The sequence below is a fragment of the Poecilia reticulata genome, linkage group LG17 (assembly GCF_000633615.1).
Source record: "Poecilia reticulata strain Guanapo linkage group LG17, Guppy_female_1.0+MT, whole genome shotgun sequence".
NCBI lineage: Eukaryota > Metazoa > Chordata > Actinopteri > Cyprinodontiformes > Poeciliidae > Poecilia > Poecilia reticulata.
This window is the reverse complement of record NC_024347.1, coordinates 30,181,198-30,201,484: the sequence shown is the minus strand read 5'-3', so window position 1 is coordinate 30,201,484 and position 20,287 is coordinate 30,181,198. Positions and strand designations below refer to the sequence as shown.

Below are 20,287 nucleotides of genomic sequence, written 5' to 3'. Positions count from 1 at the left end.
TAACGTCTCAGCCGTGTTTTAACGTCTCCGCTGTGTTTTATCGTCTCGTACCCGCCGTGTTTTAACGTCTACGCTGTGTTTTAACGTCTCGTTGTGTCGTGTCTCCTCAGGAGCTGTACTCCCAGTCCTATGACTCGGTGGGCGTGATGTTCGCCTCCATCCCCGGCTTTGCAGACTTTTACTCCCAGACTGAGATGAACAACCAGGGAGTCGAGTGTCTGCGGCTGCTCAATGAAATCATCGCTGACTTTGATGAGGTGAGGCGCTGGAAGTTCAAACCATCTGTTAAAGACGTAAACACCATCACTCATTCAGGATAAAAAATAAAACATGCATCCTGTTTTAGAAAATACTTCAAAATCTCTGCAGAAATGACTGATTCTGTTTGCAGGTAATCAAAAACGAATTATTGCAGGTGGCAAAGAACCACCACAGGGATTGTAGCGGTTACTGTGCTCCTGCTCTACATCCACACTGAAGATGCTAAAGTTTGGCAGAAATCTCAGTTTTAGACGTTTAGCCTTTCTCTCCTGAACGGTTTGAATTTAAATGTTTCCTCCTCAGCAGTTTGTCCAGTGGCTGACCTGAGGTGCAGCTCGTTGTTGGGACATCAGGTGGTGATGGTTCTGATGGATCTGATGGTTCTGGCTTCTCAGAAAAGATGCTACTTCAGGATAGCTGTTGCTCCTGTTGTTTCTCTTCCCGTCTGTGATGGACGAGAGTCTGAGGAGGAAATGCTGCAGAGAAATTGATACCTGGAAAGATATTTCAGACTGTTGATGACTGGAAGAGGAAAGTTTTCCTCTGGTTGCAAATAAATCCTGATGGATGCGGCTGCTGCTTTAGTCGGTCATGTTTAAGAAACGGCTCAGGCAGCAGACAGAACTTTGGTTTTCTTCGGGTCAGCAGCAGATGAGGCCAGGTGCTCAGTCTGACGTGTATCTGATTGTTTTAAAGCTCAGTGAACGTTGTTTTTGTTGCAGCTGCTGGGTGAAGACCGTTTCCAGGACATCGAGAAGATCAAGACGATCGGCAGCACCTACATGGCCGTCTCTGGTCTGTCGCCTGAAAAACAGGTGAAGATCCGCAGGAAGCATCAGAACCGTTTGGACTGGCTGCCTGTTGTTTGGTCTGTTGAAATGGTTTAACTATTCACAGGGCGCTGGAGTTATTTCTACCCATTCTGGTTTGAACATGTCCAACAGATACATGTTTTAATCAAATAAAGTCACCTGTCACGTTGTTTCATGCTGTAATTTATGGGTTTACATGTTTTTATTAGGTTACTCATAGAGGGAACTTCTGGGTTTTTCCCAGAACATACAAGGTGCTTTAGTGTGGGATCACTTATTGGACTTTATTACTTATATCTGTTTTATTTATGTAATTGATCACCATTTCTGATACGTTCAAAATAATCAAAATCCCCACAAACTAAATTTCAGTCCAACTATAATCAATTTATCAGGTTTGTTGGAGATAATGGGAAAACATAAACATGTAACATACATGATTACTGAAATTTATTAATGTTTTTCTTTAATATGAGGTAAAACTAAGGTGGTTCTGACGTTCAAACTTTAAATTCCTGCTTCGGTTCTTGACTGGCCCGGTTCGTCAGGCCGATCCGTGAAGCTTCCAGGCGTCTTCAGGTTATTTCAGCCGTTTTCTCTGATTCCACAGCAATGTGAGGATAAATGGGGCCACCTGTGTGCGCTGGCCGACTTCGCCATCGCTCTGAACGAGAGCATCCAGGAGATCAACAAGCACTCCTTCAACAACTTCGAGCTGCGGATCGGTGAGCGAGTTCGTTCGTTCGGTCGGTCAGAAGATCTGATTCGGTTAAGTTATTCAGTTGAGAAAATGACCTGCTTGATTTAACGCCAGGGATCCTTCTGTTTTCAGTAGAAATGACTTAATGCCAGAAGATTAAAAAATGATCAACTTCCCATCAAAGAAGCCAGAAATTATCAACGGAAACCTGAATCAACTTTTCTATTTATTTATGACAGATTATTTAGATTATGCAGTTTTGAAATCTACATGTTGAATTTCTATGCTTTATATGAGAAACGCTGATAATTACCATCCATAACTTAACGAGGGGTGGAAGTTATGGATTAATGAGTCTAAAGTTGATTGATCTTATCGATTCACTATAGATTAATTAAGAGGAGTTAAAAAAATCAAAGGTTTCTTTCAAGAGGAGCGTCTTTCCATAACACAATAATAAATAACTCAGTATATATATTCATCATATACTGAATTTAAAAAGTGTAACATTATTGTATGTTAGCTAACTACTCACTGTTTTCTCACATCGTTAAACTTCGCAGCACATCAGTAACTTTTGGTCGAGGAGTTAAAGTTTCTGTCCTGCAGCTGAATGAAAGCTTACGGTGAAGCTGAGAAGCTTGTTAAATGTTTATATTTCAAATCAGAACCGCATAAAAAGCACTTAGCGTCTCAGCCGACTCCGTTTGGACCGTTTATCTTCTCCTTTCTTTAATATCTCCGCCATCTTTGTTTCTGGCTCCGCTGAAGGATGAGCAGCGGCGCCCTCTGCTGGATGGCGGGACAAACTGCGACTCTAAAGCGGACAATTTTAGTTAATCGATTTAATCAGTTTAATCTAATAAACCGCTAAAATACAATTAAGTTGATTAATTGTTTGCATCTCTAAACCTAATGTAGCTTTATCTGATATCTGAACATGGATTTACTCTAAATTAAAGAAATCTGTTCAGCAGTTTGCACTATTTCTAACATGCAGGGTAAACTTTAAGAAAACTGGAAAATAACCCTTTAAAATCTAAATTAATTGACTATTTGCTGTAATAACCTGTAGATGGATTTCCATATCGTTTGCTTCCACAGCTGAAGGGCTGAAACTTGTTTAAAATGTTGGTGCATTTAAAACCAGATTCCACAGTGAGTTGTTTCTCTCCCAGGAATGGCTCACGGCTCGGTGGTGGCGGGCGTGATCGGCGCCAAGAAACCGCAGTACGACATCTGGGGGAAGACGGTGAACCTGGCCAGCCGGATGGACAGCACCGGCGTGAGCGGCAAGATCCAGGTTCCTGAGGAAACCTTCCTCATCCTGAAGGAGCGAGGCTTCGCCTTCGAGTACCGCGGCGAGATCTACGTCAAGGGCATCAGCGAGCAGGAGGGCAAAATCCGAACTCACTTCCTGCTGGGCCGGGTGCAGCCCAACCCGCTCATCCTGCAGCCACGCAAAATCACGGGCCAGTACTCCCTGGCGGCCGTGGTGCTGGGCCTGGTGCAGTCGCTCAACCGGCAGAAGCAGAAGCAGATTCTCAACGAGAACAACAACTCGGGCATCATGAAAGGCCACCACCACTACAACCGCAGGACGTTGTTGGCGCCCGGTGGGGCCGAGGTAGGCGGCGGACATCACGCCGAAGCTCCGGATAAGACGGATCTGTCCTGAGACGCCCGGCAGAGTTTTGGCTCCACGCTGATTCCTTACAGGCAGAACTGCTCCGAAGGCACAAACCCCGTCTGCGGTTGAGTCAAACCTTGGTGGGTGAAGCGTCCGACCGTCGGTCTGAAACTCTGACCGGTACTTGGAAACAACAAGGCGCTAATTGTACGTTAAACTTTGGCTGATTTAGGGCTTTTCAGAGTCATGGGGAGAAAATCGTTTCCATCAGAGTCGAATGGATTTGATCAGGTGATGCTGATCATTTCCATTGATTTAATGATCATCAGGAGCAGAAATGCATCTAGAAAAACAGCAGCTGGCAGTTTGTTGATCTGGAGCTGTGAGCTAATGTTGTGCCAGTTGTGATGTCTGAACTCTGTCATTCTTCAGAGCAGTCAGAGGGTAAAACAGCAACTGGCTAATTCCTGGTTCACACAGCGAGATTTTAAAATTGTCGGCCAATTTTCAAAACCTGACAGACAAAAACGTGTGATGATGATGTAATATCTACGGTATAACAGGTTTGGTCGTACAGTTCATCATCAGCAGCATTCAGACGTCAGACGGGAAATTTCAGAAAACGTGAGTTCAGAGTCAACAAACAGATTATGGATCATATTTAGCAGAGATTAAAACCTTTTGGTGCGTCATGGCAGGTACTTTATCGTCTGTGTTTCCGTCGCCTCGCGTTCTGACCTGCCGCATTCAGCAGGCTGTGAACTGGTTTGACCTCTGGGAACGCCACGCGCTGCGATATCGGGCCCTGATGACCCAACATGTTGAATATCACCGATTTTAGATCGGAGCGAACCAGATCACTGAACACACGGCAGGATTATCGCTTACATAAGAAAAACTTCTGAAGGGGAAATTATGACAAACATTCGGTGAACTAAGTATGAGTGAAGTTTAAAAATATTTAGACTTTTGTCCTAAAGTGGCAACATTTGGTAAAACACATCGTCGTTTCACCACAACAGTCCAGCAGGTGGAGCCGCTGATGACTGGGACCTGGTCAGCCATTAAATGAACTTTGACCTCCTCTATGTATCGATGTATCAGTTGAATTAAACATGAGGTTGGTTTGACCCAAACCGGGTCATCAACAGGGAAATGATCCGAACCCGCCCGATTACTCACAGCAGGATCGCTAAAGCAGAAAAGAATCGATGTGTCGTAACGGCCTAGTCAAAGTCCACAACCTTACAAGGCAAATGTGTGCATGAGCTGCAGCTGTTGAAGCCAGACAGTTCAAGTCGCTGCTGAAATGGGTTCTGAATCAGAGTTTTACTCGGTTTTTGTTACAATAAACTGTTTGAAACTTTATTTCTCCTCATGACTTTATTTAATGTTTTCAGTAAAAATGAATGTAAACTCATGTTTAGTTCTGGTTTATTAAAGTATTTCTGATGCGAAGGGCGGTTTGGACATCCAGGAGAAGAGACTTTTATTTTGAAGTTTTTATCATGAATGTCTAAAACTGAACGTTCCTCCGGTGTGTTCACGTTCTCTACAAGCTCCGCCCACTTCGGTTTAATCCAGCCAATGAGGTTTGATCTTCGTCCTGCGCAGCTCTGCTTTCTGTGAATGTTTGTAGAACCGAAACTCAACATTAGAGGAGGAGATGGTGACTGGGAGGACTGGGAGGACTGGGAGGACTGGACGTCCCGCTCCGTCCTCCAGACTGATTATCCGGGACTTCCCCCAACGTTCCTGCTGTCCGTTCCCATTTTTATCTCACCTGCGTCGGACCCGTTCACACCTGACCCCTGCCCTTTGACGTTTGCCCGGTGTCGATGTTTCTTTTTTGTATTTCTTTTATATATGGAACACAATAAAAAGGGGTCTAATTTTTTATAGAAGCGACTCGTCAGCTTGTTTTGATTCTTCAGGTCTTTCATTCAAACTCTAGTAGATAAATATGGAAAATAAACTTTAATCTGAAGGAAATAAGGTGAGGAAAACTAAGAGTTCCCATATTTTATTTTACAAAAAATTATTTTACAAGCAACAAAGTTTTGAAGACTCTATAATCAATGTTTGGATTATTAAAATGCTTTAATTATTCCTGTAGCGCTATAATTATTACTGCTCAATTTAAACATGTCCAACAGTTTAATGTCATTATGTCACCTGTCAAGCTGTTTCTCCAACATAAAACTTTTATGTTAGAAACTTGAGTTCCAAAAAGTAAACAAAGTTTGAAAGAGAAAATTTTAGTTCTTTGAAGCAACAAGTTAGAACTTTTATGTTTTTACTGGACAGATCGAATAAACTTTATTAACTTTTAGAGGTGATTCTGTCCAGGTTTGAATTTCTGCTGCTCTCTGAAGAAATGTTAAGAAACATTTCAGCAGCTTTCAACGCGCTGCCAAAACTCCAATGTTTATCAGACGCGGTCTGTAGTTTGTACATCCATCCACTAGGTGGCAGCAGATATCCAGTCACACTGACGCATCGCCTGGTTTCCAGAAAAGGTTCATGTTGCTGAAGAGTCTGAGGCTTTAAGCTTTTATTTCTCCGTGTTTACACGAATAACGATTTGAAAACAGATAGAAGGTGATTTTATTTTATTATTTTTTTACAAATCAATAAAGCATTTCTACCTCCTTTTCTTCAGACCGATGCTCCAAACAGAAACATCAGTGAGGAGTAAATCAGGAAATCAAAGCAGCCGCCTGAGTGTCGGGTGACGGCGGCAGAGACAAACACAAAGCCGGCTCTTCCAGGAGGAATTGATTCTTCCTCTCTGTCCTCCCCTCTGTATGGATTTACTGTTAGACAAGGAGGAGGAGGAGGAGGAGGAGGAGGAGGAAACAGCATGAAGGCAGATGAGGAGGATGGGGTTGCCATGGTGACGCCGACCTGTTGAGCCTGCAGTGTTTGTGTCTTTATTACTGGCTTTATAAATGCTGGAATGGGGGGTGGATCTGTGCAGCAGCATCAGAACCTGACGCCGAGCGCCACCAACAACTGACCCGGCAGGGATCCGGCAGGGATCCAGCAGGGATCCGGCAGGGATCTGGGATCTGCCCAGAGCTTCATTACGATGTGAAGGAACCCTAAAAGAAACACAAAGACGCTGAATGCAGCTGGAAAATGGACGAGGATAAAAAATGTTGCATGAAAGAGCTGAATATGACAAAAAATAAATAACTGAGACGAGTCAAAACAAACGTAAAAAAATTAGAATCGGGCAACAACTCATAAAGATCCTGCAGTCAGAGATCCAAAAAACACATCAAAAAACACAAAGCTGAAAGGAAACTATGTGGCAATGTAAATATTATAATTATTTTTCAGTCTCAACATTTATTATTTTGTGGTCTTTCTAAGCAATCTTTACATTTTATTGTGTTTTTCCTCTTATTTTCTGTGTAAACTTCAGAAATCAACAGTAGATATGAAAAAGCTCTCACCCAGAAAACGTCAGCGATGGACGCTGCGACTCCAAACTAAGTTTTATTCTGTTATATAAACATTCAAATGATTACAGGCATTAAAACCTGGAGGAAAACGGAGGAAAAAGATAACGTTGCATAAACTATTTCATCAGTTGAGCTTTAAAAGCGACTGTCTCTCTCTCATCTTGGAGGTTTTGCCCACTCTGCAGTCTGACGTTCCCACAGCCAGTGGAACATCTCTGCTGTGGATCCTCCACCTCGGACGCTTTGCAGAGTGGAAATCGCCTGCAGTAAATCCTCCCAGCCGTTGTTCTCTGTTTGACAAATCGCCTCCTGCTGTGAAGAGCAAAGTGCTCACCTCAAACTTCCTCCAATCAGCGGACCTGCAGGTATTCTGCCCGGTTCCTGGAAATCATCAGATTTCTCTGTGTGGCTTCATTTACTTCACAAATCAAACTTTAAATCTGGGAACACCTGCAAACGTAAACCAAAAAAAAAAACCTCGGCGCCAATGGAGCAGCCGTTACAGTTCCTGTCTTTCACACAACAGATTATTTTATGAGCTGTTTTCAGTTTGACTTTCCAGATCTTCTTCAATTGAGTTTAACTGAGATCCACAGCAAAAATATCTCTAAATGTCAGAAAGCAGATCTTAGAATAGCAGCAGAAACTGATTTAATGAGAAAGAAAAACGGATTTGGAACAGATTTCACTGTGAGCAGGAAATTACAGTGAGAGGACGGAAGAATCTCCACATTTCAAAGACTGAATTTTACCCATTTGGAAAGTAGAAATTCAGGTTTTGAGGAACAAATGGAACGAAGTCACTAAGGACGAATATTTACGATGTCAAACTCGATGGCTAGAGGCAGTAAACTGTGGCGTTCAACACATATTTGATCGATTGTCCTGTCCTTCATTAGAAGAAAACTAAAGCATGAAGTTACTTCAGAACTCAGTCAAAGTCGACCTTCTATCCCCTGAAGAACATCTCCAGGATTAGAGGACTGATGTCTCAGCACCATCTAGAGAAACTCATCCATGCGTTTATCTTTAGCTGCATTGATTACTGCAACAGCGTCTTCACAGGTCTRACTAACAAATCAATCAAACATCTGCAGCTGATCCAGATGCTGCTGCTGGAGTTCTGACTAAAACCAGGAAGATGGAGACATAACACCAGTTTTAAAGTCCCTGCACTGGCTCCCTGTAGCTCAGAGRATARACTTTAAAATACTGATGTTAGTTTATAAATCACTGAACGGTTTAGCACCACAATACATTAAAGATCTGTTRTTRCTGTAYCAACCGTCTGGACCCCTCAGATCTTCTGGTTCTGGTTCTGCTCTGCATCCCCAGAACCAGAACCAAACATGGAGAAGCAGCATTCAGTTTCTATGCACTACAGATCTGGAACAAACTTCCAGAAAACTGTGAAACAGCTGAAACACTGAGAGCCTTTAAATATCAACATAAAACCCACCTGGTTAGAGTTGCTTATGGCTAAATTAGGGTTAGAGTGCCGGTTTTGATGTCTTCCATGTTTTCATGTCTTTAATGTTTTTAATTTCTTTTCCACGTTTTAATGATGTAAAGCCCCCGGAAAACGTCAAAGTTAAACGACGTTTAACTAAAGTTCTACGGGGTTTAGAGTCCCAGTTGACGGAGTTTCAACTAAAAACCTCGAGGTTGGAGTCCTTGTCAAACTAAAGTCCCTGAGGGTTAGAGTCCCAGTTAAACGATGTTTAACTGAAGTCCTAAATGGGTTTTAATGTTTTTATCTTTTTTTAAATCTCTCTCTCACTGTTTATTTAATGTCACCTGCTGTTTTTATTTTAATTATGTAAAGCACTTTGAAATGCCTTGCTGCTGAAATGTGCTATACAAATAACATTTGATTGATTTGATTGATTGATAGAAATGCTCTAGTAATCGATTGAACACTTAGAAGGCAATGAAATGATGCCGTTGTAAAGTCTGGGGGTTTTGGTGGAGAAAAAACTTCCTGAATCTTCCACGCAGGTTCTTTCAAACTGTGTTTTATTCTGTTTTCCCTCCTGACAGTCCGGTAGACTCGGATCGATTCGGGATCAAAACTGCAGCATTTGTTCTCTTTCTCGTTGCCCTGAGCCAAAACAACCAATTTGAAAAACCTGTTCCCCTCCTGGCCTGTGGGGGCGCTGCGCCAAGAATCACTGAAGGAAACGACACAAAAACCTCTGAAGACACTGAGAGCAACTTCCTTCTTCACCAAACGGAACCAAAATAAAGGCGTTAGATTTTAGCTGTTGGAGGATTTATCTCGTCTTTGGTAAAAGACTTTTCTCCTGCTAACCCGAGACTTGCGTGTTTGTTTTGGCTGTATTTACCCAGAATGCCCCGCGCTGTAGTCCACTTCCTGCTTTTGAATACGTTCAGACTTTCATCCATCCATCCATTTTCTTCCGCTTATCCGGGGTCGGGTCGCGGGGTCAGCAGCTTCAGAAGGGAGGCCCAGACTTCCCTCCCCAGCCTCTTCCAGCTCCTCCGGCGGAATCCCAAGGCGTTCCCAGGCCATAGAGAGACATCGTCCCTCCAGCGTGTCCTGGGTCTCCCCTCCTCCCGGTGGGACCTGAACTCCTCACCAGGGAGGCGTCCAGGAGGCATCCTGACCAGATGCCCGAGCCTCAACTGGCTCCTCTCGACGTGGAGGAGCAGCGGCTCTACTCTGAGTCCCTCCCGGATGACCGAGCTTCTCTCTCTAAGGGAGAGCCCAGCCACCCTGCGGAGGAGGAAACCCATTTCGGCCGCTTGTACCCGTGATCTCGTTCTTTCGGTCATGACCCAAAGCTCATGACCATAGATGAGGGTGGGAACTTTCTTGGTATGAATTTACACTAACTGTGTAGGAAACATGTCCGTTTATTTCTGTATTTACTCGGCTTCCGTAGTTCTGGATGCTTCTTAGTTGACTGGAACGTTTTGTCGTAAATAAGAAACGGCGTATCAGAGTGGATTACGAGCTACTAGCATTAGTGCTATCAATTCAGCAAACTTGTGTTTATCAAAGACATACCTTGATGAAATTTGGCCAAAAAAATCCCAAGATTTAATCTCTTTTGTCCGTTTATCTCTTTATTTTAGGTTGTTGTTCAGGTTGGAGACTCAACCAGGCCATGAGGCGGCGGAACATTTTCCCCTCCATCACCTGTGCAGGTAAAATCTTAGCTTTCCTATAAACCATCCAACATAGTTTAGAGATGCAGATTAAATTACAACATGAGACTAAAAATGCCAGAAGCTCTAAAATATTTTTTCTGTTTGATAAATTACACCAAAGTTTAAATAATGACAAATATTCACTTTGCTGTAACGAATCACAAGTTTCTAGAAGCATCTTTAGACTAAAACAAAAGCATTTCGTTTGATAAACCTTGTAAAACCAAGACAAATTAATGCCTTTTTAAACTTTTATTGCACGTCGCTAAACAAAAGATCAGCACAGATTTGACTTTAAATGGAAAAACAGAATTTATAAGTAACCAGAAATATATTTATTGACTAATTCTGCAGGGTTTTGGGTTGAGAATTAAGTCACAAATCTCTGCATCGCCTATAAAAAAGTAAAAAAACCGAGTTTTTAATTCCAGTGAATCTGAAATGTTCCTGCCACGTTGAGGCTGAGGCACCACAGCGGATCTAATTCAGTCTGACGGGTTTAAACCCAGATGCAGTGAGAGTTGGTTCAGGTCCGCCATCATGACAGGAAGCTAATTAACAGCAGCAGGGGGCCGAATCTTTACCTCTGGCGCTCATTCGTTATGCAAAACGTTCACGTCTAAGACGGGAAAAAAGTCATTTGTTTACTTTGAAGCTGCAGTTTTACTTCAGCAGTGCGCTTCACATCGCTGTGGGTTTTCCCAGAGATCACTGCCATTTCTGCTTTTATTCAAAGTTAGCAGCAAATCTAATTTTATCTTCGGTTCTAGCTGGCATTTATCTGAGGAAGCACAAAGTTTATGCGGTTTGCGTGTTTTTCAGAGTGACCTGCATTATTTACCTCCAGGTCGGATTCAGGATCCACATGCCTGCAGGTGAGCAAGTGATTTATTTGATTTATGACATGTGAAGACAGTTTGTTCACATCATCCTCTACACTTCCTGTCATCTTCTTTGTCGTTTCCACCTGTAGTAACATTCGGTTGTTTTCCATTACAGTTTTAATTTCAATGCCACCAACATTCAACTTATCCATCCATCCATTTTCTTTCACCCTTGTCCCTCAGTGGTGTCAGGAGGTGCTGGTTCCTCTCCAGCTAATGTACCGGGCGAGAGGCGGGGTCACCTGGACAGGTGGCCAGTCTGTCGCAGGACAACACAGAGACACAAAACCATGCACACACACACTCACACCTAGGGGCAATCTGGAGAGGCCAGTTAACCTGACAGTCATGTTTCTGGACTGTGGGAGGAAACCGGAGTACCTGGAGAAAACCCACCATGCACAGGGAGAACATGGAGACTCCATGCAGAAAGACCGGGAATCGAACCCAGAACCTTCTTGCTGCAAGGCAACAGCTCTACCAACTGCGCCACTGTGCAGCCCCATCCAACTTATCCGATCTCCAAAACTTTTTGTCAAGAATTTTCATAATTCCAGTTTGTGCATTTGGCCAATGGAAACGCAGATACTGAGACTAAATGTTTGTTTACAAAAGAATAATTTAAGTTGCTTTTTAAAATCATTAGAATCCAACGATCACGAGCAGATTGGGTTTCACTCCAGCAGGTTGGCAGGATTTGTTTCTGAATGTCAAAATGAAGATTTAATGGGGTGCAGAGATTTCAAGACGAGGTTCCGGTCGTGTTTCAGCTGAAGGTCGTTTTGTTTCGACACGAGCGAGAAGAAGATCTTAAGAAGCTGTTTGGTTTGTTTTTCTGGAGATTTCATCAAAAATTACTCCCAGATGTTTTATGTCTGAAACCTCAGGAATATTACTAATCAATAGTATTGAAACTTTGGCATTTCAATAAGTGAAACGTCTCCCATTGTTCTGATCTTTAGCAGGAACATTTTTATTTTTTAATTGAGTGTTTATATCTGTCTGGTATTTAAACACACGTTACATGAAGGTCCTGTGGTGGACGAAGGACAGGTTGTCTCTGTCCTCTGCTGGAGGACGTCCCCTCACCCGCTGAGCTGCTGCCGCCTCGTTCCAGGAAAAGGTCAGCGATGCTTTTAAATGAACATTACGTTGTTAACTCAGCTCCTCTCGTCACGTCTGTCGGCCGCCGCCGGCCGTCTCCGTTTGTTTCTGATGCTGCGGGTCGGCTCCGAAACGCACAAACCTCCGGCCGCCGCCGGCGCCACAGCTGAGCTCATGTTGTCTTCTGCTGCCCGGATCACAGCCAAGGAGAAACCGAGTCACTGCAGCCGCAGCAGCAGCTGCAGCTGCAGCCACAGCAGCAGCTGCAGCCACAGCAGCAGCAGCCGCTGCAGCAGCCGCTCTCCGGGCCGCGTCCCGCTGACCGGACCCGTCCAGAGCCGGGCATGCTGGGAAACGATCAGAGAAACCCAAAGCAATCAGATCAGAGCCGCTGCTCTGCATCAGCTGGTTGGACTCCAACCTGACCAACCAAATGTGAAGTAGACGTCACCATGGCAACCGTCTCCTTCCCGCCGGTGATGCCGCTGAGTCGACCACAACGGGTCGACCGCCATCTGGGCCGGCAGGGCGAGGACACACTGAGACACACACACACACGCACACACGCACACGCACACACACACACACACACACACACACACACAGAAACACACACCTGCACACTGAGAGAAGCAGCATAAAGTCAGACACAGATGTAAACGTATCAGAGCCACAGAAACAGCAGAATATTTCCACCAAACATTTTGAGTATTTTGAATTATTGAAGTTTTTTAGAAACCCAAAACATTTCCAAGGTTTTTCAAAATTTCTGAATTTTTCTTTCAAACTCAAACATTTCCCTGTTTCTCTGAGATTAATCTCAAAATTAAACTTTTTTTTTTCTATCAATTTCTTTTCAAGATTTCTTCCAAGATTTTTCTAGAAAATTTCTAGATTTACCTCCAAAGTTCTGAGTTTCTTTCTCACAAATTTTAGATTTTTGGAGCTTATAAATGTCATTGTTTCTCAGATTAATCTCAAAATTTCAGATGTTTTTTTTTCTTTTTCACAAATTTTGAACAATTCAATCTCAGAAAATTCCAAGGATTTTTTTGCAGAAATGTTGAGTTTTTGGCAGAAATGTTCTCCTCCTGTCTAATTAATTTGAATCTAACCTGGTCCTGGTCGTGTGGAACCTGCTCAGCTGATTGGACGTGGAGTAAACCCGACGTGACGCCTGACCAAGCGCGTTCTGTTTGCAAACACAGCTTCCTCCCTCCGTCCTCCTCTTGACCTCTGGGGTCAAACCTTTCATTTGGGAGCAGAGCCAGCGCCGTGAGGGGAGCGTGTTATGACATCCTGATGCTCACGCAGCAAATGGACCCTCCAGAAACGGACATGAGATCACAGAAATATTCTGGTTTATTCCTGCAGTGACCCACAGCTGTGGTGTTTTAGTTGTTTCTCATTTTTTCAGATTGCAGCTGTTATAATATTTAAAGAGAAACTAAGATCAGCTTTGCTTTACAGATAAATTGTCTAAATTGGTCCTTAAAGTGTTTTATTTATGTTACTGTTCAGATAATTAACCGTTAGCTGTCGTGGCTCTGGGTTCATATCAGGTAACCATGTAAAGAAATCTCACGTGTAATAATCTGTGTAACTGGTTCTGATTGGATGTCCATTAATTTCAATGTTGAATTTGGGTGTCTAGTTATTTATTTGGATTAACCAATGGCTGCTCACAGCGGGGGCTAACTAAAAAGGTAGCAGTGCTAACCCTAAAGCGCTAATCATAAACATTAGTTCTTCACCAGCATGGCATTTAGCGGAAGCTAAAGCTAAAGCGGTAAATTCAACCTCGTTTATTCCCACCAAATATCAATAACACAACATTTGTTACAGCGTAGCGCCATCATCAGGACCAGTTCTGTTACTGCACAGCTAACAGGTACGGTCTCTCTTCAGGAAGGGATTCTTTCAGTTTCAGTTTTGCTAACTCTGTCATTACCCTCTTCAAAATAAGAGCATGAATATAAACATCTAAGAATCCTCAACAATCAAGAACCAAAACTTCGACACAGATGTCAAACTTTAGTCCAGATTTTAAATAAAATTAATTTAGAAGTGTGCTAAATGTTTTCAAAGCTAGCTAACATGCTAAATTAGCAGCGCTAATTAGCTCTTAGCTAATTAGCGTTGAAGCCTTCAGATTAAGAACACGTCGCCGAGATGATGAAGTTTGTTTTAGAGCCTGGTGACCTGAAGAAACGAAGGATTATAAAAGTTAAAATCTGAAAGCTTCTCTGTCCGTCTGTATCTGTGTAGCATCGTTAGCCTCCCTCTGGTTCTGGTTCTGGTTCTGGTTCTGACTCAGGCTGCAGTGACTCTGGGACATAAAGTGGTTTTCTTTTTGTTTTTATCAGAATTATAGTGAATGGTTGTTGAATTTAATTCTTTAATGGCATTTTTACACATGGTTTTGGTTTTTTGTACATATTTTTGTGTTGAGTTTTGTTTCTAGTTGTTCAGGGACACAGAAGGTGGTGTGTGTGTTGTTTCAGTGTGTGTGTGTGTGTGTGTGTGTTGGTTCAGTGTGTGTGTGTGTGTGTGTGTGTGTGTGGGGGTGTGTTGGTTCAGTGTGTGTGTGTGTGTGTGTGTGTCGTGGACACAGACACTAGCATCCCTTAACTCCCCCCTGAAGGCTGAGCGCCCTACATTCAGCCATCAAGCTCTCCGTTACATAAAGCCAGCGCTGCCACACACGCTGTTGCTAGGCAACAAGCCCCGGAGCCCCATCATGGCGTCTCGCTGGGCCGCGGATGTACCTGAAAGTCTTCAAATGGGTCAGCGAGGACAAAAGAAACGAGACAAGCCGCAGAGGAAGGAGAGAAAAGCAACCCGAAGTGAAGAGTCTCTGGAGCCGCGAACAATGAGGCGGCGGCACCGGAGGTCCGGACGGCGACAGAACCGGGCAGAGCCGGGCTGTTAAAGAGACTCAAAACGTTCAAGAGCAGCTTCACTGCAGCCAAACGAGTCGATGATGAGCTGCTTTCAGATTAAGATCCGACAGTTCAGGCTGCAAAACGATTCACTGACTTATTAACGGACATTTTCTGTTAAAATAAATGTATTTAAAGAGCCCAGAGTGGCTGAGTGGGCAGGTTCTGAACGGACTCATTCACGGTTAAACTCAATTTAGCATAAAGTTCTGAATTAAATGACTTCATGTTTTGCTGACAAAATGAGAAAAAGGATAAAGTCCAGAAAACAAGTTCACATCTGGAGTTCACATCAATATTTAGCATTAGATGCCAAAACGGATTATTCAGGATATGAGGCTCAGCAGGAAGTCCTGCAGTGACGTCAGGCTTCACCTGTCTGCAGGTGTTTCCATGTTCTGGCACATCGCATACAAATGAGCTGGAAACCAGGCTGAGAAAGTCACAGTTTGATCAGCGCCCGGTTCCGATTATATGACATTTCACAAAATCAGTGAAATAAATACCAACAAGACGGAGGCGGGATGTGATGCTGGATGGATACGAGGGTCGACCAGGTATGGCAAGACAAAAATCAAATAATAAGCAGCCGAATATGGCAAGACAAAAATCAAATAATAAGCAGCCGAATATGGCAAGACAAAAATCAAATAAATGGTAAGACAGAAGCAGCAACAATGAAACCAAAACCTGATCAGAACCTCAACACTGAAGACAGTTAGCATGTTAGCATGTTCTGAAAAGCCACGTTACATTTTAGAAATAAGTCTGGAACTCGTTATTAGTCGTTATCTGTTTCCTGAAACGCATCACCAGTTGGAAGTAAAGTTTGTTTTTTGTCGTTTTGGTTGAAACTCGCTCAAGTTCAAAGTTTGTACTTGTTTGAGGTAAATTTATGTTTTACAGCAAAACTCATTCTAACAGAAAGAGCCTCAGAAATCTGGACGTTGCGGACGGACGGTCCAGGTTTCAGTCCAACATCCAGATTAACTGACATTTTAAGGTGATTCAGATTAAAAGCTGGTTTTCTGAATGGATTAAGATGTTCAGTTTGGCTCCAGGCTGCTGCTCCTCTGAACGTTTCTGGACCTGAAGGCTTCAGTTTAATCAGTTAGTGTGAGCAGAACATCACCTCTGGAGAGTCTGACCTGTTCTCTGACCTGCAGCAGCAGCAGCAGCTGCAGCAGCTGCTGCAGGTCAGAACAGAGTCTGACCTGTTCTCTGTTCTGACCTGCAGCTGCAGCAGCAGGTCAGAACAGAGTCTGACCTGTTCTCTGAGCTGCAGCAGCTGCAGCAGCAGCTGCAGCAGCAGCAGCAGGTCAGAACAGAGTCTGACCTGTTCTCTGAGCTGCAGCAGCAGCAGCAGCTGCAGCTCTTCTTCTCTTTTGACTATTTGTTAAGAAGCAATAAGATGGAAAGTGTGTATGTAATCCGTTTGTTTGTTACCTTTTGGGTGTGTCCCTGTAGCAGCCATCTTGGAACTTCCTAAGAAGGAGGCCCGCCTCAAACCCAGCTCTTTTATAGAAAGATCCATGTTTGCTGGAGTTTGATTGGCTGAGCAGTTAATTGAGAAGGCGGGGACAACCGTATATAAGAAGACTGGTTGTTGTTGAGCGGGAGACAAAAAACACACAGAGAGACCGCTGGCTGACGTCTGTGAGACGTTGAGAGACAGAGAGACTGAAGCTAAGACATGGCTGGAAAAGATGCCATTTTGTGTTGTGGGTGAATTTTGCTGTGCTGAAGGAGGCCTAATAAATCACCTTTGTTCATGGTACAGCCTACTTTGCTGAGTTTTCCTTCCACACCACACGTCTCAGTGTAACACTATTTTTACTTTCTTTGCTCCGTCGTTTCTTTGATGGGAAGTTTTTCTCCTCCAACTTGCAGGGAGACAAACAGCAGCATCCTCACTAATTTTACACCAAAATAAATCCGTCTTCAGGTTCTCTGACAGCCTCTCGTCCCGCAGGTCCAGCTGGAAGCTGGACATAGTTTTGCTGCATGAGCCTTAAACCTCTTCAGCACCGCGGCGAGGGACGAGGGTTTCACCATCGAAACTCAGCCTGGGAGAGTCGGTGAGTAAAAAAAAGGATTTTATGATAAAAATAATTCACATGTTTCTGTTTGATGAGAACCAACAGTATTAAAAACCAATAAATAACAAAAACACGTTTGAGTCCCACTAGTAGATTTATAATATTTATTAGTTAATGCAAAGAATAAAATGAGCTCCTGTTAATGAGTTAAACCATCTCAGCCTCTGAGACTCTCATTAGAGCTCAAAGTATTTATTGATTAGTTTTATTATTGAACGATTCACCAGACCTGGAGCTGGTTGACTGGTTGGAACCAGTTTGTTCCATGTGGGTCACTGGTTCCTTTAAATAATAACTGTACATGTACAGCTGCATCCATTAAGGTGTTTCATGGATCTGCCTGATTGGCTGTAGAAAATATACAAATGAATTGATTATTGAAAGTCTGTGGAAACAAAAGACGAATAAAGAGCCAAACCTGACAGATGGTTAAAAACCTGCATCAGGTTTAGTAAATGCAGAGAAATGATCTGTGGACGGATTTCCTCTGATGCAGAGTCACGTTCATCCTGCAGGCTGAACTTTTTACCTCCAAAACATCTGTCATGTGTTTCTTCTGTTTGTGGAACCAAATCATATCTGATCGTTTTTAAAGTGTCCAAACGATCATTTTATCTTTTATGTCACCGATGTGAGACGTAAACGAAAAACATAAATCCCTCCACAGACGGCGGCGGCCATCTTAACACGCCGCTGGGCGACGTTTACGTTCTTCTTCTGCATGTGCAGGTCGCTGTGGGAAACCGTTCACACTGAAACCCGATTACATTTAATTAGCAGAACGACCAACGTAAAATAATCAGATTTCAGCGAAAAGTGGTGACTGAGGGGAGACGGCAAAGGTTTCCTGACTTCTCAGAGCTGGATCTTTACTTTAAATATGCAGTTAGTGCCAGAAATAATCAGCATTCAATGTTTTTCATTTTCTGTCTTTTGTCTCTACAAACAGCAAATCAGATAATTCATAAGAATCATGTTTACCTTCAGACTCTGGTTTCTAAGCTGAGAAGTTGTTTTATTCCCCACAGATTTAAATGATTTTGCAGGATGAACTGGTTTAAGTCTGTGTGTGTGTGTGTGTGTGTGTGTGTGTGTGTGTGTGTGTGTGTGTGTGTGTGTGTGTGTGTGTGCGCGTACTCGGCTGTCAGCGCCATGACGACACAAGCAGCTGCTATTATTAGCTTAACTTTGATCCAGCTTTGTTCACTAATAAAACTCTCTTCACCTTCGTGCTTCGAGTTTTCAGCTCCTGACAAGCTGAGCAAAAAAAGATCAAACACGTCTTCTTCTTCTTCTTCTTCTTCTTCTCCTTCTCCTCCTCCTCCGCCATCGTTCCCGTCGGCGTGCCTCAGACTCAGAAACGCCGCTGTAGTTTCTTAGCAACCACTACACTCATGAAAAAATAATGAAGCCGAGTGAGAAGGTGCTGTGATCTGTGTGCTTCCTGCAAGGAGACTCACTGAAAGTAACCGTGATTTATTGGACTCTGAGGGGTCAAAGGTCGAGCCTCAGCCGTTCCCACAACGTCCGGCGCTGTGGGAACGGTCAGACGACTGGAACCGACAGCCTGAAGTTGCTTCTGACTCATTTTAGCACAATGAGAGGAAAGAAGAGCATCGGAGAAATTACTGGAGTTATTAAGTCCAGATTTCCCAGAAGATGCAGCTAAAAATGGAGCAAACAGCCTGAAAACACAACCAAACGAAGAACAGAAACCAGCAGGAGCTGCGCTCAGTTTCCACCTGAACGAAGACAAACCGTCTCAGGGGCGTTGCAGGAAAAAGCTGCACGTTTTTAGATAAATCCTAGAAATTTTCTAGAAAACATTTTTGAGATTTCTGAGTTTCAAAAATGGAAAATCAGAAATGTCCATGTTTTTTTCTAGACATTTTCAGACATTAATCTCAATATTTTGGAGTTTTTTCTTGCAAATTTTTGACTCCAACATTTTCTCTTTTTTTTCTAGATTAATTTCTTTAAATTCTGAGTGTGAAGGTGGTGGCAGCATGATGCTGTGGGGAAGCCGATCAAATGGAGCTAAATGGATAACATCTGGAAGAAACAAACAGAGTTTAGTCTGAAGCAGAGGTTCACCTCGCCTTTTGAGTTGAGTGGCCTAGTCAAAGTCACACTTAAATGTATCCAATCTGATTAATTTGAGCTAATTCACAAATAGATTATTTCTGACACATTTTAAAAACGTGTAACTTTCTTTATTTCCCAACTGGACATGACTTCCTGCAGGTCTGTCACATGAAAGCCCAGCAGAACTCTGAAGTTTCACTGCGAATGTTTCAAACACAAGTCAGAAAGTTGTGAAGAAGGAAGAACTCGGATCATTCCAGGAACAGATCGACTCTGAGGTTCTGCATCAGATATAAAACCGTTTTTTATCCGCGGCTGATGGGGAATTTTACCTCTTTAAAGTTAAATCTCCTGTTTGATTCGAACAGTTTGCAATAAAAGAACAGAAATGAGCCGAGATGGAGAGCGGTATAGTCCAAGTAGCAGGATGAGGAAACGATGCAGTGAGTGTCCAGATGAGGGTTGACACGGCAGACATGGCGCCCTGAGGAGGGACAAGCTGCAGAGGGGTGAAAGGTCAGGATGGTGGAGTCAGACATCTTCCTGCTCTGTAGGTGAGGTTTGAATCAAGGGCTGAATACAAATACACACCACACTTTTCAGATTGCTGCTGTTGAAAACCGTACAGAACGGTGATATGAAGGAAAATGTATTAAAAATAAGACATTATTTGTTTTGTCAGATAAAATTCATTAATGTTTAGAAAATGTCAAACTCCCAGAAAAACAGCTGAATTGTGTTTCTGTGAATTTTAACGTTTCAAATTGAACAGTTTAGTTTTAATTCTGAATTTTATTGTGTAATTTAAAGCTCCTGGATCAACATGTCGCTGTTTCAAATGCACTGTAAAAACTGACTGCTGTCTGTTGAGGCGCATCGTTTCTATTTTTAACTGCATCTGAGGAGGAATCGGAAACAATAAAGCAGAAAAAGATTATCCGGCTCTGTGTTTGTGGAAGCCGTGAAGTCGGCATATGTTTGCTTTTAAACGCAGATTTAGAGCTTCAGAGCCGAAGTCAGTGATCAGTGAAGAGCTTTAAACCGGCCAGCTGCTCATTATGGACGAATTAAACGAGCCGCAGCGAGCTGTAATCACCGTGTGTGTGTGTGTGTGTGTGTGTGTGTG

General features: G+C 43.1%; 2 protein-coding genes across 4 annotated transcripts in view; one reads left to right on the top strand and one right to left on the bottom strand.

Moving 5' to 3' along the window:
* Positions 1 to 5,307, top strand: part of adcy8 (adenylate cyclase 8 (brain)) — a 92,693-nt gene extending 87,386 nt beyond the window's left edge. For both annotated transcript variants that reach the window (XM_008434781.2, XM_008434782.2), the window contains 4 exons: positions 111 to 257; positions 984 to 1,076; positions 1,684 to 1,798; positions 2,952 to 5,307. In XM_008434781.2, coding sequence (XP_008433003.1) covers positions 111 to 257; positions 984 to 1,076; positions 1,684 to 1,798; positions 2,952 to 3,451 — 855 coding nt within the window. In that variant the 3' untranslated portion in view covers positions 3,452 to 5,307. The remainder of the gene's footprint in view (positions 1 to 110; positions 258 to 983; positions 1,077 to 1,683; positions 1,799 to 2,951) is intronic.
* Positions 5,308 to 11,889: 6,582 nt separating this feature from the next.
* On the bottom strand, positions 11,890 to 12,740 carry LOC108167085 (transcription factor Sp8-like). Of its 2 annotated transcripts, none has more exons than XM_017309966.1 (2): positions 12,466 to 12,740; positions 11,890 to 12,382 (listed from the first exon to the last, which is right to left on the bottom strand). In XM_017309966.1, the coding sequence occupies exons 1-2, from the start codon at positions 12,548 to 12,550 to the stop codon at positions 12,105 to 12,107; spliced, it is 363 nt and encodes a 120-aa protein (XP_017165455.1). In that variant the 5' UTR covers positions 12,551 to 12,740; the 3' UTR covers positions 11,890 to 12,104. The 2 variants fall into 2 exon arrangements, with proteins under 2 accessions (XP_017165455.1, XP_017165456.1); XM_017309967.1 differs by having other exon boundaries at positions 12,487 to 12,740.
* Positions 12,741 to 20,287: the final 7,547 nt, after the last annotated feature.